This window comes from Tetrao urogallus, assembly GCF_951394365.1.
Source record: "Tetrao urogallus genome assembly, chromosome: 5".
Taxonomy (NCBI): domain Eukaryota; kingdom Metazoa; phylum Chordata; class Aves; order Galliformes; family Phasianidae; genus Tetrao; species Tetrao urogallus.
The window spans coordinates 62,006,950-62,031,327 of record NC_136818.1 but is presented as its reverse complement, the minus strand read 5'-3'; the positions used below and the strand labels follow the sequence as shown (position 1 = coordinate 62,031,327).

Genomic DNA, 24,378 nt, shown 5'->3' with positions numbered 1-24,378 from the left:
CAAGGCATATTTCTTCTTTCAGGCTTTGTGCTTCATCTGAAAGCTCAGCTTTCTCCTGAAAACAGACTCAAAGATACAAATGTAAAAGCACACCAATATTGTTAGGCTAAAGGTTTCTGTAAACTTTTTTCCCCCTGGGTAAAAACAACATGCCCCATTCAAAAACCACCAAAAAACCTTATCTTGCATATGACACTGGCATTAAGAATCAGTGCCTCCAAACAGCTTAAGTGTTTAATTCAGTATGTGTCTGAGTGTGGGGGGGCTTACACACACATAACACACACAAAAACTGGTAATATGTTTAACTGACAATTACAGTTTCTACCACCTCCTATGAGCTATGCTTCTCATTTACAAGAGCAAAAAAAAAATGCAGCATTTATAGGTTTTTTTCCCTAACTCTTAGTGCTTCTCAAATGGTTCTAGTTCTGAAGTTTACCTCACTGATAGAAGCACAACAAACAATGCAGTACAATTCATAGGTTTATTTAATAAATATTTATTTAAAAATATGCTTTTATTCACAGTTTCAAGTCTGAAAAAGTAACACTATTTCGGATCAATTCCAACACACCTAACATCATCCACCTCCTGTTGCAAACGAAATACCAGCAATGGCAAATGCAAGAACCTTGCATCAAAGCAAGGAAGGCACATATTTTGTGCAGAAAAGTGACTGTAATGAGAGAAATGTATCCACACACTCAACAGAAATCTCCTTGCACTGCTTTTTTTCACGTTACTGGTTGAAGTATTCCAATAAAGCTTTGCTCACAAAAGTCTATCTCATTAAATATCAAACAACTGTGAGGTTATATTTCTATTCAAAATATTTGCATTGCTGCAAAGCCCATTACCTTTAAGAGAAAAATTGTGCTTTTCTCCAAGATAAAAAAAATATATATATATGTTCAGTTTGTATCCACAACCCAAACTCTGCATTTCAAACAAAGAAACGCTAAGAACCAAACCATGCCAGAGTTATCACAGGTTCACAGGGAATTCCTACTCTTTCCCAGGTGTACTGTGTTAGCCCCATAGGCAGTATATGCTTATCACCTTTGATAAATCCAAATACCACATGGGAAAAAAAATACCACTGATCCCATGCATTCACAAGGCACTGTTTCTGCTCTTCTGCAGCACTTAAGTCACTGAATTCCACCACTACTGGCTTCACTATTCTGAGACAGCTGCTCCAGCAGGTTTAAGATTACCTCTATTCTCTCCAGCAGGGTCATGCTTTTGTTAGCAGTTGCACGCAACAGAAGAGAGTAAACTTGCTTGTTTGTTTTAAGAGTGACTTCTTCTTCATTAACACCCCTAAAAAGGAAACAAATAAAAGCTGTTAACCTGACCACAATATTTTTATTCCACAAATTACCAAAACAATTATCAAATAATAACATCATTTCTTCGAAACCACATAGTTGATGCTTTGATTTGTTCAGTCTTACTTCTTTCGCTCCCATTTCCTGGCATTTCACAGCACTGCAGCCAGAGCCTCTGCTCCTTCTGCAGGAAGGATAAGGAGTTCCAAATGTCTTCAGTCTGGCCATTTTATTAGCTTCACATTGTAAACCCTCCAGTCAGTGCCTCTGTGCCAAACCCCTGTACTTTTGTCAGTTTGTCTCATCTGATCTGTCTAAAAGCCAGCAGACACCTGATTATCCTTGAGCTGCTATTTGCTCCTGGGCAGTTGCCTGCTGCTGTATTTGCCACAGCCCAGCCCTGTTTACCCACTATGGACATTTTCCTGTTCAAGTCTGAAGTCCATGGCTTCACCACCCTTTTCTTAAGTTCCAGACACCTAAATTATTTCTGTACTTTAGAGACTTTCCCATGCCAATAGCTTTACACAGAAGAGCTTTTCGCCAGTCTGCAGTTTAATGTCCCATCAGTTTTCTCCATTTGACAGACATCACTGAAAATAATTTATTAAACAAAAGCTAGCTTATTACTTCAGCATTGCCACCCTACATTTAACATCCAAGACTAATAAATAAATGACTGGAATCAGAAAAAAAAAGAAAGGAAATGCTGCTATTAGCATTACAATTAAATCAAGTGTGCATGCGTGCAAGCAGCAGTCAGGTTAACTGTGAATACTCAGGGAGTTACAAAAAAGGTAAAGCAAATTAAATTTATGACATCTGGCAGAAACCAGATTTAATTATAAAGCAGAACAGGTAGTCAATAAAAAGCCACTGAAATGCAAAGTATTTCCAGGATAAGTTACAAGAATTCCCACAGCAAAGTATTAATTTCAATTACTTTTTCCCCTGATTTACACACCCCAGTTCAGTTGCTCTTATGCATTTAACTTCTGGAAGGTAAAACTGATTTCATTCAGTTTTATTGCTAGCCTGCAAGTTTCACTATCAACCATCAGTTTTTCCCACGTGTTCTGTTCTCTGCCAAAGCACATCTAAGGCCCTCCAAAAGCATCTGTGGGTGCTCATTTCCTCCCTTTTCAGTCTGCCTGTTATTAAAACAGAAGACAGACATTTTCTCTTTCTGTAAAGCAGAACTAAGGAGACACACACACCACTTACACAAGGAACCAGAAAGGTTTAACAAAAGGTTAAACAGAAGACAGTGCTAAGCTGAGCCTCAATCCACCACTGTTTAAAGAAGTTTAAGATGCAACAGCAGCACTCCCATTTCACCTCAGTGTAACCTGTTCCCTATGTGAAATCTTCAGCAGGAAACCTCATTCACGAGAGACTCCATGAGAAGCATTTGTCACACAACACTTAGCCAGATCACCAAAGGATGAGAATAGCTGAGTCAGTTCCTTGGGGCAGCTGCATGGTTACATACGAGTTGTACTTCAATCCTTTGCTTTTTACATATTCAGACTGCCACCTTGTGGGAGCTTTTCTGTAAGTGAACACACCTAACAATGTACCTAAACCGCTGCTAGAAAGGCACACAGGCTTTCTTTCAATCTCATCATTTCCCACTTAGCAGGCTCCTACCAGCAAGAAACTTACTGTGCAAGACTATTCCATTTCACAACTTCCTGTAGCAAAACAGCAGTTAGCATCAGCTCTGCTTCAAAGTGACAAACAATTAACAACTGCCAAAAATTCTCTAATGCCTCATTTTCATAGATTAACTTTGTTATAGTGGAAAAAACAACTGTATGCCACTGTAACCTCTACAATCGCTATATCTGCTATTATGGGGGTGAGGGGGGAGTGTTCTCTGGATCCTAAAAACAACAAACATGTTAATATTTAACCAATTGAAAGAACAGCAATATAAGGAATTAAGACTGTCACAGCAGATCACAGCAGTAGCAAGACAGAAGACTGCTTCTTAGCTCACTCCATCAGGCATTAGAAAGCTAATGCCAACAGGCACCTTCCCCATCTACATCCTTCTGCTTACAGCACTACTGGTGTGCCTATGTTTATACTGGGAACTGTGTGTGCTTACCTATGCTGTCACTAGCACATTTTATTATCAAGATAGATCTAATCACCAGTAGTACACAGCAGTTTTCCCCCCTCACTAACTTTCAAGTGTCCTGCCACAGATGAAGACTGATGCCAATAAAACAAAGGACCCTTAACATAGTGAACAATTACATTTTAAATTAGCGTCTAAATAGAGTCAGCACAGTGACAAGTATAACAGCTGGTTACAGCAGTACAAGTCAAGCCATTCTGTTCAATTGATGCCCATGAAAGTATATTCTGTGAAGGATAAGCTAGCTACCACAGAGCACTGTATTGTGCTTCTCAGATAACTGTTACAAGCTTATTTCTTATTTGAAAAGAAATAGTCCAATTTTGTCCACTCAGTCCTGGAATCCTGTCAGCAAATACGAGAAAAAAACTGCCACAAAGTGAAGGTCACTCCCTCAATTACACCTAAAAACCACCAGCTTCAGACCACCAATGGACACCCCAACTCCTCCACACAGAAGTCTGCTCCAGAAAGGAATAAACATCACACATCCTTGCACTCATAAGAGTACACAGTTTGCACAGATTTACATATCCAAATCACACGTATGCATATCAAGGTTTAGCTTACCCAGTTTTCTTCTTCGTTGAAGTTAACAATTTAATAGATTGGAGGAGAAGGAATGACATTCTAGACTCAAAAATACTAAGCAGTTTCACTACTTCTTCCTTGTTAAGGGCAGTGGAGGACTCACTAAGTGATGTACTCTCAGCATTACTCTCACCCTTGCTTATCTACAAAAAGAAAAACACAGGAGCACGTGTCACTTGACTCCACAATTAGAAGAATGGGACTCAGGTCAGATGACCACGCTTTGCAGGTTAGCTTACTCTTCACAGGAGTGGCACCAACATGGCAATCACTGTGACTTCATGGTCATGAGGCCTCAGTAATTACTTCGTAGTCACACTGCACGCAAGTTCTGACAAGTGCTATGTTAAATCTATGCACTGTGATATTTAATCATAAAAAACAGGAAAATAGAGACTTGAATAGACAATCTGTTGCTCAAGCTGTTAGAATTTTTTATACATTTCAGCAGTGTTATACAAATGTCCCTCTTTTAATAAAGAGGGACAAAAAGGCTCTGAATACAGAAATCTGAGCACCGAAAAGAAATTTCTTCAAGAATTGTCTAATTCTGAAGTGCTGGGGGAAGAGGTGGAACTTTTGACACCACTCAGAGAAAGGCAAGTTCTAGATTATGTTTTTTCATCCACTTCCACCATAAAGGCTGGAAGTGAATTGCAGAAGGTTCCATTTCTGTACAATTTAACTAAGTTCACTGGGAAGTAGACAAGCAATAACTTAACTGCCAACTGACTGCTCTTATATGAATGCACGAGATTTGTGGGAGCAATCAAATAACTTGATTTTCATTTACCTGCTCACTCTCTGCTGCAAGCTCTTTTCTGATAAGCTGGAACGCACACTTGGTTTTAGCCATTATATCCAGGGCCCCAAACAATGTCTTTAACTTCCCAGCACTGCTGTTCTGACCTGAGAAGGGGAAAAAAAATAATCAAGGACACTATTAACAACTCATTCTGGATTGCACTTTTATCTCCACCCAGTGATTTCAGGAGTTCATATGAAGTGTCTACAACCTAGGCAACTGAGGAACACTGTGATAAAAATACCTTTCTTCTTCCAAAGGGGACTGCATTCTGAGAAGCGTGTTACTCCTACTCAAACAAATTTATTTCGAGAGGAAATGAAACATTTAACAGCATTTTAGAAGACTATTGCAGGAAGACAGACTTACTTGCCATCTGGAATTCTGCAAATGCCACTCTTTCCAATTGCACACGGAGGAGCTCACAGGGTGCATCCTTCAAGAGCTGAAAGAGTCTTACTGCTTTACTGTAATGAAGATCAGCAAGTATGCGATGTTGTTTCCTCAAGTGCTCATCACCAACCTGGTCTCAGAGCAGGGTACAGAGTAAATGCCAGACAATTAATATGTTCTGAAAGCATCCACTAGAAAAAAATGCTTATGGAAAACAAGAGGTACAAACAATGGTTCTTCATCTCACCTCAAAATGGTTCAACAAAACCTCACAGAATCCATCACTACCCCAGCTATGAATATACAGGAACTTCAATGATAACATTAACAAATTCATGTTAAGCAGAACCAGAAACCACCCCCAACACACCCCAAGAAGCAACATGCAAGTCTACAAACATTAATTAATCATTAGCAGACAGCCTCCAATAGAATGTTAACAGAAGCATCAGGAGAGTCACTTAAAAGCAAAGTCAAACAAAGTATTTATCATCAATATGAGTATGTGAAACTACCTGGAACAGACTGAACCATAAAGCCTGTAAAGGACAATGCTGATGCACAGGACTGATACAAAGCTGCACCATGGAAGTTCCAACTGGATTTTAGGAAAATAATCCTTACCTTGAAGGTGGACAAACACTAAAAAAGCCTTCCTGAAGAGGTGGCTGATGCTCTGTGCATGTCAGTGTTCAAGAGACATTTGGACAGTGCCCTTAACAGCTGCACTTTAACTTACACCTAGCCCTGAAGTGCTCAGGCAGGTGGACTAGACCTCTGAAGATCTCTTCCAAATGAACTATTCTATGCACAAGTAACTGCACTTCACACTGACTTAAATACAAGTCAGCACACATTTCCCAGTTAAGTCACTTTAAATAAACATATTCCAACTACAGTTAAGAGGATAAATTTCAGCCTTTACAAGTATTACATGTTAAACATGGAACCTATACAGAAAAACCAAACAGTTTGTGTTAGCACCTGGTTTCTGAGGCAACTGTGGTACATGGAAGCAAGTCTGTGGTGGATGGTTGCAGCACGATACTGGCAGAGAGGCTGCCGTGGAGACACCGTATCAACATCACAGTACTTCAAAGACTTCATCATGGCTTCACTGACCTCCTTCTCTATCTACAAGGAAGAAAACCATGCAGTGGTGTTCCAGGTTGAAAGTAATCACTTAACGTGGACTCGGAAGGGTTAAACGTGTTTCCACAATGGAAGACTGAAAAATCTTTATATAACTAACCATTCTGTGATTTGCAATAGCTACTTTAAACTTTCATTAGATTGCAAAGATTTTATACGAACTGTTCCAATATCATCTTGGCTTGCAGGTCCATTTTTCAAGAAAACAGCTTATTTTAGTAGATGCCACAAATCCTCTCCATTACCTGTTCCTGAGCCTTCCTAGATAACGGAGCATAATCCTGCTGTAGAGTTGCCATAGTGAAATAAGTGGTAGACAGCTCCCAGTTCACAGAATCCCAAACAGCTGGATGCATCTCTCTCTTGCCAAGAGATCTCAGTGCTTTCAGATAGTAGTCAATAGCCTACAGATCATAAAATATATATATAAGCAGTAACTATACATTCATAAACTACTAAAAATTCATCTATTTTTACTTGTGCTGAAAGGAAGCGTTTCAAAATACCTTTGCTCCTTCACCAATATTTTTCTTGTACTCCTTCTGATTAGAATTTTAGTCTTGACTTACCCATCAGAATAAGACAAAGTTCCAAAGGACACACTGCCCTAGGTAACTTTTTATTCCCCAAATGTACTAACAGAAGAAAGCACCGATTCTAAGCATCTGCTTTATTCTACATAATGAACATGATTGAAAACCATTACCTTGGGGCAAAAGTTCAGTGCTAGCTACTTGACTTATTTTTACACACTCAAAAGGAAGCATTCAGGTGTGCCATACTTTCTTTCCATTACACTTAACTAGCACGAAGTCAGAAGTTCCACAGTCCCTTATCAATCTTGCCAACTGCTGTATCTACATAAATCAACTTCTCCATCCCAGCATCTTCATTATTTAAAGGATTCTAAGCTGTTTATGCAAATTTTGTGTCAGAAGACAGAACAGGGTATGGGCCATTGTAAAAAGTGGAGTGTTACCTTATTATAATAAAGGGCTTCTTCTGGAGAAAATTCTCTTTTGAAGTCACCTTCAGCTGCACAGTGAGCTTGAGCACAAATTCGCATGAGCCTTCCTGTGTTGCACAGCAGGAGAGCAGCATTGGTGGCATCATCAATTGACTCAAAGTTCTGAATGCCTTTTTCAAAGCAAGAGAAGCTTTTCTTCCACAGTTGCTGCTCTGTTGTTGATACATTCTTACTCACTGAAGTTAAAACACAAGGCTTTCCATTAATGCAAACTCTTCAAAGACACCAAACAAACGTTTGTTCCTTGTGCCGGTTTTTCCTCACGGATTTCTAAAGATGCCCTTTTAGAATTTAAATGCAGTAAAATACTCTGAGCACCCAAATTCATGGAAAATAGTAGCAAAAGAAATGAAAATCCGTTAATACCTGAAGCATACTGTTGTACATAGCATACATCAGAAAGAACTGTGATAACATGGCACACCCAAGAAGGAAAGTAGATACAATTAGTAAGTGCTTTTGCCCCGTTTGGGTAACATTCAGGATATCAGTTACTTCTTTGAACTTGGAGAAGGAAACAAAAAGTGATTTTCACAGACGAGCAAAATTCAGCATTAAGGCTGTTATTCTGGCTCAACAGCAGTCCTACAAAAACATGGAAATGAGGAACAGGCACCAAGCTAAAAATCCAACCCACAATTCTTCAACCATTAATCAGACAAACACAGCAAGTATTTAGGAGACTGGAGCTGCTTACGCTGAACCACCAGCATCAACTTAGTTTTAGCTTTAATAACCAGTGCTTCTAGACAAGACATTCTTTTTAAAAAAAGAAAAGCACTAAATTTAGAAAAGCAGCCTTTTTTCTCCCCCCCTTTCTTTCCTGGGCATTCAATGCACTTCAAACTAATTTCTCCACACCTATGGTTTCCACTATTCAGCTTAGGCTCAATTAAAACAGTGCATAAATCATAGTAGTCTACTGTAGATTATTTACAATGGACATAAAAGTTGCACTGTTTTTCTAAAGACAATACTTACTACAAAGTTACTTAAGTGTCATCTTAACATTCAGAAATGGTCAAGGCTTCCTTCACAGTTAGTGAACATAATCATTTTTCTAGGTCAACGGAACAGCATACAGTAACAAGCAAAACAAGAATGCTTACCCACTCTCTCAGACTGCACAGCAGCAGCCTGATTCATGTAAAATACTCCAATTTCATTCCTGATATTACCCATCCTCTTCAGCACCTGTATATGCTGCTCAGGATTTTGCTTCTTCAAGTTACTGAAAAGTAAGATTTCATAAGCTGCTTCGTAACATTTGCAGCTGACTGAAAGCTGACATTCCAAGTCTGTAGATAAATCAGTAGCCCAGGCAAACACTAAAAAAAAAACAAACAAACAAAGACAAAACAGAATGTCTCCATGTCAAATAGCATTTCCAAGTAAATCCAAGCCTCTGACCGTACAGAGAAAGTCACCCAGGAAGATGACCAAGGATAAGACCCTCATCAGAACCATCACACAGTTCTCATACCAAGCAGAATCTACCCAGGACACAAACAACTAATGCCTTCAGCTCATCTACAGCTTCAGGCACGTCATACAGTATTTTGATAACTTATTGTGTCTGTCACAAGAAAAGGTGTTTTCTCTGATTAAAACAGGAAGAGGCATAACAATTCTCCTCCAGAAGTGATACTGCTGCACGGATTGGAGGAAGCACAGCAAAGTGACTTATGCCTGTCATACAGACAATTACAAGTTATGTTATAGCTGGGCCATACCTTGGCAGCTGGATTCTCTATGAAGGCTGTGCAGTATTTCCTGATCTTCCTTTGTCTGGTAGTTGTATTCTTCGAGGTAGGCTGCTCTGTTGTTGGCATTTTGAGCGAGCATTAATTGGATATCTCCACAAAGCGTTAAGCACTGACAAAGAAATACCAACACCTCAGGAAGCATGCTGGCAGAGAGACAGCAGTAGGTGTCTAAAAGAAAAGAATCCCACAGGTGAAGGAGAAGGAAGGAGAGAAACGCAGTTCTTAAGTTTTGACACAGACTGACAGTGTAATTGGTTTTATGTCACTTCCCACATTTATTCCCTGTATCCAGACAGAGTCACCAACCTGTTTTAAAAATCACACTTATTCTACACAGCTGATGGCTTAGGAGTAGCGACTACTTTCTAAAATATGTGCATCGACTCTGATGATTACAAATGCTCATCTCAGATTTTTAACTTCAACCAGGGAAAACTGCATTTCAGGATTAACTTCAGTCAGATACAGTCTGAAATAACCAAATTTTCAAGCATTGCAGTTTACATTTAAGTCCTCCCAAGACTGAAAATCTACACATACCAATGCTTTGTATGTGTAGATTTTGAGAGATCAAGCATTCTTGCTTTGTGAGGGCTTTACCACCCCACCAAATCACACCTTACAAACACAGAAGCAAAACAGCAGCACTAAAGCTCTAAGCACACCATTTTCTGATTATTTAATATCCTAAATAGCCTCCACCCCCCTTGCTTTCCTTGGATGTAATTCATTTTAGAGGTGTATCTAATTCAGCTGATACTTTGGGTGAACGTTTAAATGAGAAGGGAGCCACCAGGTATTCCCAGAAAATCAGCATCTGTTTGCAATGACAGCACTAAAACACAGAAGGTTACCTCTGTGTTTCCACCAGGACTGAATGCTCCCAGCTTTAGCACTCAGAAATTTCAAGTCTGTGATCTAAGTTCTCCCACCACATCAAAATGGTTGGAGCCTTCTACCCAAATGGTGATGACTGAGTTATTCTTATCACCTCCTTCTCTCCAGAAGGATGAGCTAGACACTTAGTTTAACTAATTACACAGGCACATGATTTGTCACTGCGTGCCATTAAGGTAAATCATGCATACAAGTATTTGACATTGTCAAATGTGTCAGTATAGAGGTGACAACTCCAGTAACTTACCATGGCACTGTAGAGCCAGCTTGATGTATCGTAACGCTCTCCCGTATTTCTGTAGAATCATAGCAGCATCAGACAGGACATAATAAGCCTTTGATGATTTCAGAATGAGCTGGAGTTTCATTTTATATTGCCACGATCCAGGAATCATTCCTGACTGACTGGAATGCTTATCCTTCTGAAATGAGCCCACTGTAACAAACAAAGCCTCCTCAGTAAATCTCATTTCCATAAAATACACCAGAGGTCTGACCCAACTTCAGCAGACAGACAGAATGTAAATAGCCACATTACAGCTCTGCACACCAGAGTATGCCAATTTGCACAGTACTCTGCTTTTCATCTACAAAATGGACCCAACATTTGGAACCTTTCCACTTATCTCACCTGAATGCCTTGTATCTGAATACAAAGAGCACAGTGCCAATGCAGCTAAACTCCAACATTCTCAACAGCTCCTGAAATGCAGATGCAACAACCAAGACTATTCCTTCTGGTAGCAGGCATGATTTGTGATGAGTTCTGCCAAATCCTTATGATATTTGTTTTATTTCTGTATTAACTGTCTCAAACTATCCAGCTCTATAGGAACTGGATAACCTAATCATTCCTGCAAATAAGACCAAAGACTTTCTCACACCAGTTCCAAGATAATCATCAGCATAAGATCATGGTTCTGCCTTCAATGCTGCAGTGATTATGGAAGCAGAAAGCAGCAGCTAGGGAATGCAAGCACGTTAGAAGTTCTGAGGCCAAAGGACAGAATTTTGTTGTCCTGATCAGGAGGGTTGAAGCAGAATAAGCAGCACACACTATGAAAAGCACACAGAATGGAGGCTTTTGCTTACAGCTGGACCTACAAGACCTGACCTGCAAACTGACAATCCTTGCTGAGTGCTAGAAAAACTGCAACTTCTTTAAGATAAAAGGAACTAAAGCTACAGAATACTCATATACTGCATGCACGTAGCATTCAGAAGTGGCTCTTTTCAAACTAAAAATTCAAGGAGTCTTTTCAATATGTACATAAACATACAGAGAAACTCCAGAATCTGCATTACAAAAAAAAAAAAAAAACCAGCACAAAAAACCATACTTGGGAAACTAACATTTCTCCCTTAAGCCTGAGTTACTTTTCTCTAAGTTCAATCACTATGACCCAAATGAGTAGCACCACTGCTATTTCACAAACTGCAGTGCAGATCCAGAAATGAAGTGAAGTCTCTCTTGAGATCTGCACAATATTTATCCCCCACACTTTCCAAGAAACTCGTGCTTCTAAATAAAAAAGCAAGCAGCTGTAATGTGTCATCAGCTCCAAAGAGCAAAGGCAGATGACAGAGCCTGGCTGCAGTACAGCTGAAATCAGCACGCTCTTCTTGCTGAGCTGACCTGAGTACAATTTTGCAGCAGATCTCCATACAAACGAATCACACACTCCATATTAACAGGACTGTGCAGAATTTGTGGGAGCTCAACACAGTGCAGCTTTCTAATAGAGACATTATATTATGTGGTCAAGTATCTGATAAAAAAAAAACACCTAGGAAAATATTAAGTTATCTCCAGTTCACTGACATTCATGAGAATCATAGAAGGTGAAGATAATCATTTAATTGCTCTGATGCTTAACTCAAAAACTGATCTTGCTCATTTAAGGATATAAATGAGAAAAGGAGGAAATAGGAAAGATTGAGGAATTGCAAAAATATACTCTATTTTCTTTCTGACATTTGCACACATGAAGTCCTACAAAGGACCCATCACCTTGCAGAACACTGTTACTTTCAGGAGTCCCTCCTATTCCCTTTTATGATTCCACAGCAACATGAAGTAGATAGAAGCTTCTGGCCTTCAAATATCTAAACAAAGTAAACCTATCTTTCCTGCTTCCTTCCACAATTTAGAGCTGTAGGCAAAATTAACATTGAAATCCTGTTTGACTTCATGGTATACGTGGCCTATAACTGTAATGCATTTGTAAATGTAATACCCAGCAGAAAACACGAGGGGGAAATCTGTCAGAAGTGAAAAGCTCTTTCACAAAGCTTCCAAATCACACAAAAAAGATGATTGCAAAAGTAAACAAATTAAAAAAAAAAAAAAGCCACACACAAAAACAAACCCAACACACCCCCCACAAACAGCTCACAGCACTCCTCCCACCACATCCAAAGCACAAACTACCAAGCCCTTGTGGAAACCATGTGAGAGGTACAACTAAGTAAGGTACAGTAGCATTATGTGTTTTCTAACAAAAGATGCTCTGATATGCAAAACACCCCAAATGCACTATTCATATTTAAAGAGGAACAGCCTATGGCCTCCAATTTTGTTTTTATGCTGTGTATTTTCTCTTGTTTATACAACAGCATAATTAGCAGCACACAAGTACACTGTTTTGTCAGTCAAAATGAAGCGGCAGCAGTTTGCATGGTACTGGAAAGGTCTTATTTGCACAACAATACCACTTACTTTTGTCTAAAAATAAGGCCATCTGTTTTTCCAGGCACTCAGGACCACCACTGGTGGATTCATCTTCATATTTCAATGGGATTGGTGTGCTGGGGTCAGCAGCAGGAAGGTCACTCTCTTTTTTAACACTGCTGTCAACAGACTTCAAGCCCTGCAAGAAGAATTGCCTCAATTCACTTTCGAATCCATACTCCACAAACACACAACACACGAGGAACTGTACAGCTGCTGAAGTACCACTGCAGATCTGATAGTGAACTCACCTCCAGGACGTAGCTGAGCACAAGCCTGCAACGTTCTTCAGCACCATGGCAGACAGGAAATGCACAACTGGGCTTGATTGAGGGCACAGCAGGGAAAAATAACAAAAACAGAAGAAAGAGAATTCAAAGTACAAAATACCAACACTACTGGTTCTAAGAAACAAGAGAGTGCAAGAAAAAAAGCTTGATAACAAAACATTTGATCTCCACATTGAAAAGCATCGTGGTATTTCTTTCCATGGTTTCAGACAGCAATTCATACCTGGTCATCACTACAGGATTTAATTTAACATCTATACTTGGTCTCTCAGGAAGCTTAAAGAGAAGGAGGAAGAACAGATATTTCTGCACTGTAACAGTAATTACAGAAACACACACAGAATGTTTGCAGTGCAGACCCACAATCCAAAAGCTATTTAGTCAGCGCAAGAGCTATTCAGTCAAAGCAGCACTTCACCTTTGAAGGGCTCAATAGCTTAGGGCTGGGATTTTTTTTGGTTGTGTTTGTGGTCATCTACAGTTCTTAAACATGGCTACAGCAGCAGTACTTACTCCTGTCACAGCAGCAGATTTTTTTTTTTTTTTGCAGAGGACCTCAAATTCTATGAGAACAGCTAATGAAAAAGCTGACTGAAGGATGAGGCAGAGGAAAAAAACCAAAAATGAAAAGCCACAACTAAAGAAGAAAAGGCACATGATGACAGCTTATGACAAAACTAACAAGTAACCGAATTTTGCACTATCAATTCAAGAAATTCCTTAAACAAAAACCCATAACTTTACTTACCCGTATTCGATGAACAGACTTGTATTTTTCTGGTACTGATAACTCTCCTACAGATTTTATTATAGCCACTGCTTTGTTGTCATCTGGTGGATCAGAACTGTTACTGTAAGAACCGTTCTCATCGCTGTCTGGCATTTCTTCCTCTTCTTCACTGTAACTTTCATCAGAATTTCCATTTATAGGGAAGTCTGTATTGTCTTCTTTTTTAGGCTCATCCAACTGAAAGAGCTCCGACAGCATGAAGTTTGCTGAAGCAATAATCTTTTCAAAAAAGGAAAAAAGAAAAACCAGAGCTTCATTTCCATGTAAAAATTCTCTTTTGAAAGGCAACAGCAATACACTTGCACTTAGAATAAGGAGCAAACAGTACATACAAACTTATATTTGATAATCTGCAAGTACAGCCTGTATTCTCACCTTGCCTGAGCACTGAATGTTTAAACAATATTTAAGAAACAAGTCAAAGGAGATGGCCAGCTAACCATTGTATGTGCAAATACAGCAGGCAGTCAAGCTCACCCACATTTGTTTTTACCCACCTTACAAACGAATTATAAACCTCTACAAACTTCTAAAGAGCAACCTCCCTTATGCCTTCCACCAATCTAAAATTTGTTTTAGAAGACAGCCCTTTCAGGGCCTTTGCCTCTTGTTTTGCAGAAGAGGACAAAGGTAAGAATTAGGAAATAGGGCCACCCTGTCCATACCTTTCTTTCATTCATAAAGAAGGGCAGTTGCTGATCACCCTTTTCTTCTTTTGAGTGCCATTTTAAGAACCTTTTTCACATCTCCTCTGTTTTAGCTGTAGTTTAGGAGAAAATGTAATCTGCTTTCCAGAGTAGCTCCCACCTTCACTTCTCCCCAGCAGAGTTAAGCATTCAGAGGTCTGCATTTCATTTCTTCCTGCTGCTTTGGTTTATTTATTTGCATGCTTTAATATTATCAACATATTTTCAAACCCTGACCACATGTAATTATGAAATACTAAGTATTGGGCACTTGAAAGCTATCTTACAGCAGCAGCAAAATTCAGCCATATAGCAGCATATCAGGACAAATCCAAGGCATGCTGGTGATGAACTAAGATTCTATGATCTAAAACCAGCACTGTTTCCTCACCCTTAGGTTTGTTTTTTATATAGAAAGAAGTCTTGAGGCAAGAGGTACCAATGCTCAAACGAATTTCTTCCTGAAGTCTGCTGTACTACTCAGGCCTGCATACTTCACTCCATAACCTCCTACCTCCGCCCTCAAGACAGAGAACATGAACACCTGAAACGCAGCGGGGCCAAGACTGCATCACTGAACTTCTTTGCAATGACGCCTCAGATTAGTACAGCAAGATGAGAAATAGATCCATGCATTCTATATAAACATTTTTGCCTCCCACTTCAAGTAGTGTTTGCAGAAAGGCTTATTAATGAACAAACAGACCTGATAATTATGTCAGCAAAAAAAAAAAAAAAAAAAAACCAACAAAAACAAAACATTCCTTACATCAAGGTTTAAGATTTCTACCATAAGTTTACTTGAAGCTTGAAGTCTTGTCACTTTTGTATCACAAGAGGAATTTTGAGACTCAGGGATGAGTCACACTGCCATCAAATCTGCTAGGAAATCTGAGTCAGATCCAGTGAAAAACAAACTAGAACAGACCACATACTGCATTAAAGTGACCTGCTTTTAGGCATCTGGCTCTTGAACTGGAATCAGCAATTTTAAGTTGGAACTAGTTAGGATCATCTAATTCCACAGATGAGTTCCAAAGATCCCCTCCAGCCCAAACCAATCTATGTTGAATGTTTATGGTCCACCTTAAGTTACTGACTCCACATGTCTCTATGATTATACAAACATTAAGTAATAGCTTTAAGGCTTCAAGTTTTGGATTTAGGTGCCTAAGTAGGAAGGGTTCTGACCACCAAGAAACTTCTCCATTGCCTTTACACAAAGATACAAGCACATAATGCTCTTACTTGAGGATGTCTGCCATTGTCCAGTAACTTAAGACAATTCAGAAGCAATGTTCTGATAGTGCCATAGTGTTTCTTGTTCTGGTTTTTCTTCAGCATCATATTGCAAGCAACTCTAAGAGGAAAAAGTTTTAAAAAAAAAAAACAAACTAGTCAATTTTTGGGGCTATAAGGAAAAAAGCTTTAAGCAAGATGCTACAAATGTAGGCTTTTCAAATGTTTTAACAGGTCTACAAGACTTAGTGAGAACACAGAAATAACACAAGTTAAATAACACAAGTTACAACAGAAGTTATGTAAAAACTCACTTGTACAGAAGAATTGCCACTGGCATTGTAAAAGGGTTTTGGTATTTGTCTTCTGTTTCTTCACAAAGGGTTGTTAGGTCATAGAGTTTTACTATATCACTCCCACTTGCTGAAAGGCAAGACTTTTTATGAAGCAGCATGACATAAACTGAGAACAGATCTATGTTAATCTAAGTTTACTTACCCTTAAATAACCAGTATGTATGTCCCTCTTTGGTGCAATTTGATTTCAAGAAAGATAAGATATTTTGAGCAATATCTTTTATCACTTTGGTAGAGAAATTAGAGTTCTCCAAGTTGGGAATATCTTCAGTCTTGATCATTTCATATTTCTGCAAGGAATATATTTTATAACAAGATCAAGAGGGTTTTTTGCCACTACCACACATCTACAGATCAGAATCTCTATTATCTGCTTAAAGAAATCGTCTACTACTACAATACAGAAAATAACTGAGTTTTGACACTATGATACACTTTAAGATTTTTATTGAGTGGTATTATCAAATTATGCCTGCTTGTAAAGAAGATCCACTGCTAAGAGAAACCTATGTCTGAGGAAATGGAGAACAAAAGATGAAAAAGCAGCAGTGTAAAATCTACCTACAACATCAATGAAACTTAGTCAGCAACTGTATGCTGCCAAGTGCAAGTGAAAAACCCAGCCACTATCTGCAGGCTCTTGAACTGGTTCTTAATTGAAACAATTAAGAGGCATGCACCACAGACTTTAAGATGCAAGAAACTGATGCATTCCTGCAGCCATATTCTTTCATTTTTTTTTTGTCTTGGTACATCTGAGCAAACGGAAATCTTACATGCAGGGAAGGAAGAAAAAAAGAACAGATATTTCTAGATTACTGTTGCATTTAGATTATCTGTGTAGATATTTCTTGTTTTGCAATGAAGATTTTGTAATCTTTTTGTCAGAGCAGTAAGATTTGAAAGATCTTTCACAGCTGCAACAGCTTTAGTACAGAATGCTTGATGGACTAGGCACAAACAGGCTTACCTGAACAATTCCATTAACATGAAAGCACATCACAAGCTCTGGCACGTTGCATATTAAGTTGTCCAACCAATAGTCAATTCCTGTTAACACATTTATTGGCTTGTTGTTATCCCTAGAAACAAATATTCCTGGTGTTATTTAAGTCTTTACTTACTCTTCAGAAAACAAGTGATGTTTACTAATGGGACTTAAGTAATTAAGTCACCTTAGTGGATGGCACTGAAACACTTACTGGTTAATTGTTATATTCTGTAGGCAAACAATGGAATACAGTCACGTTTCCTCAGCAGTTTGAGGTTTTGCCTACAGTGACACTGGAACTTGAACAAGATCCACATGTCACCCTATTACCAAAATAGTAAGTGCTGTTCTAAAAGGCTATTCTGAAGTTCTAAAGCAATGGCAGCACTGGCAGCACCTAATTATAGCACAAGCCTTCTCCTAGACTTTCCAAAATTCCTTTCAAAGCAAAATACTTATTTTCTAGATGCATCTTAAGATGACAAATACTTCAAACAAGTTTTAAGTATTTGCTCATTCTCTGCCAGTGCATAGGCAGGAACAGAGAGCCCCATAACCAAGTAATCAGCAAAGTACTAACGAACAGAAAACAGAGCACAATTTCTAGAAAAATAAATTTTAAATACTTATGAAGTGCCTAACAAGCAGTTAGTGAAATTCAGAATTCCATCAAGAGAAATATGACTGCCATCCTTTATTACAATAGAAATACAGAAAAGTTACAGACTTAAATAATGGTATCTTAACACCAAATGCACACTGAAGACTCACGAAAGGCTCACTGCTTTCAAATAAAGATTCAGATGGAAAAAGCAGCAGAACATCTCAAGTTCCAGTGCACGAGGACCATGGGACTTAGCTATGGGACTTCCTGAATTCCAGGATTTCAGAATGCCATTGCCACTTAAGCCTGAAGCACAAGTTTGATTGCTTAAACTGCGTGTAATTATGAAGAGTCAACCAAACCTTGCAGACAGCTAAACAGGAAAGCAAAGCAACAAGTCAAAGGCTGGCATATGCCATCAATTCACCTGAGACGTAAGCTCACAGCAGGGTATCTCCCTCCTCCAAATATAGGCATATTTGATCCTACTAACATGTGGATATCTTCAAAGGTCCACAAGATGTTACGAACAAAGTCATTTTTAAGTCCCTTCATTAAGAGAAAAAATTGGTCTATAAATCACCAGTATAAACACATTTCTCTGTCACTATCTGCAGAACTACGAGAAAGCAAGATGCAAAAGCAGCAAATAAAAGACAGCACAAAATGAACTATGCTACACATTCATGTTAACTTAAAGGACTGAGATCACAGGTGCCACAAAAGCTACTTCTACAGGAGATTTCAGTTTCTCTCTTGGCTCCAATTTAGACCAAATTTTAAAGTGTCTGATTAAATTGGGGAAGTTGTGGCTGAGCTCAAATTTGACATAAAGCATACCTGACTTTTTTCCCCGTCACTGAACAAAGTAGTCAGGTTTTGTTCTTTGGGGGCTGAGGCCACATGCCCCACTATATATGAGGGTTCAAGAGGCACATTTCCCTGTGAAGAGCACAAGGATAAGGAGTGATTCCACTGCTGAGGTAACTTAGGCCATAGAAAAAAGTTACGTTTATATTCTGAATGACAAAAGCATAGAAGACAAGAACATTTACCTCCACCATATTAAAATACATATAAAAATATAAAAGCCTCCAGTCAGCAACTAGAATGGCTCTTCTGCTACAGCTGGTCCCAAAAATGTTGTACTTCATTTCTTATATCCTCATCATCTTCAGGAAGGAAGATTTTCCAGGAACACTTTATTCCCCAAGAGTCAGGACCAGATTATCAACCTCTAGAGCATAAACCTACCATCTCAACGCCTTATTTATAAATAAGAAAAGAACCAACACCTTAACAAAAGCACAACAGCTTCTTTGCAGAGTGATTTGGCAGTAATCACTCAAGAAAGTGAGAAAGGAGTAGCTCTTTTTCTAAGAGCATTCAAGAACTGAATTATACGTCCACTTTAAAGTGTTATTGCATCAGCACACATGAAATTATGATTTGGTGGTCAACACAGGTAAGAACCATCAGCAGTTAGCTATTCAAGGAATCTGGCATACTAATTAGCACCACTGTTCAGAATAAAGGTAATCCAGACTGTAGAGTGAATACAGTGTTTTTCACCTTCTCCGAAACTTCATCAGTGGCTGCACAGCATTACTTCAAGACCACTAGGATTAATATTCATAAACAACACTAGCCACAGAGAGACTCTGGATTAGAGCCTAACACTAATAGTAGCTTGTTGTATAATTGACATTGCTCCCTTCTATTTGTTTTACCCCAAAGCAAGCATTTGTACACATTACTTGTTTTTGCAAACACTTTCATAGATTCTTATCTTCCTCTTCACCAATAAATTCAAGGCCATGATAGAGTTTTCAAGGTAATTCAAAAAAGCAGCTCAAAACCATAAGTTCCTTCACACATCAGCCAAATATCAAGCTTGCCTACTTTCAGGTGAAATCACTGATAACCACCCTCAGCCAAAAGTTTTCTCTTTCAAAAAACGTGTATTTCTGCTCACTGTAACACTAAATAAGAAAATCACTTTCCAAGTTCTGAGCACTGAAACATCGGCGTGAGTTGAAATGCGCCCACTGCCAAGTTCCTGTAACTCTTCATGCCTTTGTGACACGAGTATGATGGCAGCACCTTGGAAAACCTAATACAGACAACATTTTATTTAGGATACGTGTATTTCCTACCAAAACTAACACACCATTTAAATACACTAACCTGGTTAGAGGCACCTGGATCTTCAGATAATGAAGAAGGCATTTCAAAAGGAGCTGGCCAGGAGGCCCTTCCTGCTTCATCGCTCTCACCTGGAACAGCACCCTCCTCGTGCTGTTTTGAACTGGAAGGAACAGGCTGAGCAGCTCCATCACCATTAATGCTGACAAAACATCAACAAGTTTACGATATAGAATCCTCTATAGAATTTTTAAGTTTGTTTTGATTCTTCAGTCTCAGAGAACAGCTCAGCTAATACGCTAGAAGAGTGCTACAAGGACAAGTTTTACTGTATCATGGGAGGCACTGCTATACTTTGCACGTAAGCAAAATCCATTTTTGAGAAGGAATAGTGAGGGAAGTTGAGCTATGCTACTTAATTTCACACTTTCACATACAACAACTCATAATAAAAACACATTCATGTTATTTCATGATGTCGTCTCTCAAATTCCTCCATGTAAGGATAAAGCAGTAATTAAGATGGACAAATTCTAACATTCACTTCAAAATAATAAACTGGTCAGAAGTTGGTGCAGAATTCAAGACTCATGCAGACATAAGGTTACCTGTAATACAAGAATTTGGAAAGGATAGCCTTCTGGTACCAGTGCTCTTTACTCTTCTTTTTCCTTTGCCACTTCTGATCAATTAGCCTTTGATAAAACTCCTTCAGCCATGTCCAGTCCCCTGTCTAGTCAGTATGGTATGAAATTAACATCAAGATGCACTTGCAAACTAAGCAAAGTACCTCATTGCCTTATGAACTTATCAACTACAACATCAAAAATAAATGCCAATGCTAAACTGTTGGTTAATTATTGAAAAGATATCACCTAAAAGAAGTTACATTTCCACAAAGTCAACTTCTCATTAAAAAAAATCACGTATGTGGTAAGAGACTGCACAGTAACAATGAATTAGTTAAATGAATAAAGTTGCATAGCAATATGGAGGCAGTTACAGAAAAAATAGACATAGAATTTTAATTCTACAACACCATGAATATAAAGACATCAGATTCTCTGTCATAGTTTGTGACTAAACCAATTGCAGCAGCATATGCTTCACATGATCTTCACGTGTAGATCATTTGTACTAGCAGACAGATCTCAGGAACTTTGATATATGCTTTCTCACTGGCTACACTACTCTCAAAAGAATGCATTTTGACCATATAGTATACATCAGAAAAGGAAAGTTAACCTGAGATGATCTCATGAAGAGTTCTTGAATATCCAGTTCATCCAACAAGAGCGTCCTCCCAATGCGATGCACTGCCATGCTCACATGTGACTTGCTGTAAGGTATCTTCAGAAGTTTTTTAATGTTCTTGTAGGAGAAAAGAGAACAGAGATTATTTTCCATATAATTAAACATCGTTGTAAGACAGAATTCTTAGGAAACTGGACACAAAGGACACATTCTTAACATTGGAAAGGCATGGCCAGAAAAATAAAACCTTATAGAGGCAGACATTTTAAGACCATCTCTCAAAAAGCTGCATTTGCTGAGGTCAGGTATGAGAATGTGAACAGCAGTAATAAAAAAAAAAAAAAAAAAAAAAATCAATGGCAAATGATGGTGTCAAGTCACCACTATAAACTGTGTACTGCATTTAAACATTATCTCTTGGATCATCATAACCAAGTACCACCAAGAGCGACTAAGAAAAAGGAAGTTTATGGTTTGGAGCTGAAAGTTTTATCTTCACCACAGAAATAACAATTTGTCAGGTACCCAGAGGGCACCTGAACAGAGTTCTAAGTCAGAGCAGTTATCTGTCCAAGAGAAACACATAAGAGAATATGCATCTTCTTTCCTCTGAATCATCTTATCTGAATGATGCAGAGCTGTTTCAGTAGATCTTTGCTTTCCCTCAATAAACACAAAGACGACAGGAGACAGGACAGTAGTTTATGGTAAGGTTTATACAAGGCATAAGTTTGAATGATAAAACTTAAAAGTTACACAAACCTCTGAATCAGACACAACATCCACATCATTTCCAATGGAGTCAATGAAGTCATATGCCATTCCAAAGCTACAGAGAAAACAGTTCAAGTCATTAAGTAGAGGGACATCAAATAACTTGCCTTGCAAAGCAAGGAAACACTCCGAAAGCTTTTTCAGAATTAAAAAAACTAGTCTCTAGCTACATGTTACTAGATATAATGAGGCCTAAGGCTAGTTAACAGAACTGTTCTGACAAAAATATTTTCCAAAGCTATTATTGGAAAAGTTGAGATTCAAGTTCAAAATATGCCATAAAGCAGTTTGTGATTTATTGAAACCAAAAATCATAGGTTTTAAACAAGTTGTCCTGCTGTTGTCTGTTTATCACCTAAAATTTGATTATGAGGATTTATTTAAACAAAGACCCTCAGCAAACTGCTAAATTTCACTAACTAGTTGATTTACTGCGAATTTGCTTGCTCAGCAGAGGATTTAAAACCCTTATTTCTAATCATTCTGAACTCACCTCATTCAACTGTTTTGCATGCATCTGTGCATAAAGATAACACCACTTTCTGGGTTTGTCCCCAGGTTTTCCTTTTTGTGTTCACTTTTGACATGGCTACAAAGCTTTTTTCTGCTATTAGTTAGCCAGTTCCAATTTATATAGAACCAGACCAGCCATAAGCTTGATCCTTGACTGCCCAAGAAAACCACACTTGTACCATTTTCAGCCCCTACCAAAAGCAGAGTGGCTAGCTCAAGCAGGCTAGTTTAATTGACTTTAACAGCCAGCCTGAGAAGAACACAAAGACACAAAGTCAGCATCGCTGCCTCACGGAAGCTGTCGTTACGCACCTGAAAAAATAAAGTCCTTCAGCATGAAGGGCATCATTAATCATTTACAAAGGAGAGAGCATAAAGGCAGAAACAGAGCATGGAAAAGTAGGAGTGATACCTCGCTGTTACAGGAAAAATTTTAGTGAACTTCAACCTTCTATTGGATTTAGTCTTAAAGATCTGGAAAAAACCAACAGAGCCTGCTGCAGGTACCTCGAGAACGGTGTGCTCTTCTTGTTGTTGCCCAGAACAGTCGTGCCCGCAGGTCCCAGCTTGGCACTTTCACGTAACCAATTTGCAGGCGGCAGCTTCAGGTCTGTCTTCTCCTGCAGCCAGGCAAAGGCTGCCTGCGGTGGGGCCGAGGAGTACTTCACCACAGCGCTGCTCTTCACCTCATTGCCTCCAAGGAAGAGTACCGAGCCCTGCTTTCCAAAGGGGAATCAGTTGGCGTTTCTGTGGCTCCGAAGGCACAGGACGACCCGTCCTGCTAAGCGCTTTCAGGGCGAGTGACACAAGCAACAAAACACGCCGCTAAACTACGCGGAAAGCTTTGAACTGACACACTTAAAAGGAGAAACGGATCCACGGCATATCATTTAGGTAATTAAAACGCACTTAAACGTAAGGACGAGAACACCGCCTGCAATTACAGCTCAATCACAACGAGCGCCTTCCTGCCTCCCTCACACCTGAAAGCGGCGCTCGCACCTGTGCGGGAACCCACAGAACCCCCGGGCCGCGCCCCAGCCGTCACCTGCTTGGGCTCCTCCGCGTCTCCCCTCAGAGAGGCGGCGGCCCCGAGGCCGCACAGCTCCGCCATCTTCCGCCCGCTCCCTGCGGCGGTAACGGCAGCGGCGGGGTCAGGGGGCCGCCAGCGCCCCGCGGCGCCTCACGTGACGCTCTCACGTGACGCTACGTGACGTCACGACGGCGCCGGCGCTTCTCGCGCGCTTTCCCGTGAAGTCCCAGGGGGCGCGGAAGGCGGGGAGGAAAGGAGTCGGCCAATAGGAGAGCGTGGGGCGGGGCCTGAGGGCAGGGCGGGGCCGCGGCGCTGATGGGCGGGAAAGAGGCGGGGAGGGGGCTTCCTCAGGGCGGGCTGAGGGCGCGAAGTGCTGAGCGTCCGTCTGTAGGCTCGCGGCGTGGTTGTGCGAGTCTTGTTTCTCTTACAAACCAAGCGAAACCTCTCTAGCTTTGCGTATGTTTACTGGTACAAAGCACACCTCTCAGAAACAATAATGCGGTAAATTTGTGTGGAAATACCTGCATACAACCTACTGAAGAGAGAACACCTTAATTATTACATTCCTTTAGAGCCTTTCTGTGGTTTTAGGGTGGGAACTTTCTAAGTTTCCTCCTTAAACTTTTTGTTTTCGACTTCATCGATATCTCACTTGAAAACATCAGCAAAAGCAAAACCGTTCAGGAAAAAGAAAACAGCTGCCAGCAGGTGCTTCAAACCACAGCGCTGTTTGTCTGAGCTGGCAATAAGGAGCCTGGAGTTACTGAATCTGGAATGACGTGGATTGAGAACAAACTGTAATTTTGTTCTCTGTTGGTCACATTCTGCATTATCCTTCTCATTTCTGTCACTGACTTCCTC

The 24,378-nt window shown here is 39.6% G+C and overlaps 1 protein-coding gene across 1 annotated transcript; it reads right to left on the bottom strand.

The window, feature by feature from the left end:
• Nucleotides 1-1,154: 1,154 nt before the first annotated feature.
• EDRF1 (erythroid differentiation regulatory factor 1) lies at nt 1,155-23,598 on the bottom strand (the record flags this gene model as incomplete). Its single annotated transcript, XM_079536559.1, has 25 exons — nt 1,155-1,326; nt 4,051-4,214; nt 4,865-4,980; nt 5,246-5,399; nt 6,254-6,403; nt 6,667-6,825; nt 7,401-7,624; nt 8,558-8,776; nt 9,182-9,382; nt 10,359-10,547; nt 12,831-12,981; nt 13,094-13,165; nt 13,881-14,141; nt 15,857-15,968; nt 16,162-16,270; nt 16,346-16,493; nt 17,174-17,285; nt 18,226-18,347; nt 18,639-18,740; nt 19,986-20,145; nt 20,552-20,676; nt 21,189-21,314; nt 21,960-22,026; nt 22,992-23,200; nt 23,533-23,598. 25 exons carry the CDS (start codon nt 23,596-23,598, stop codon nt 1,155-1,157), a joined length of 3,690 nt encoding a protein of 1,229 aa, XP_079392685.1.
• Between the last annotated feature and the right edge of the window lie 780 nt (nt 23,599-24,378).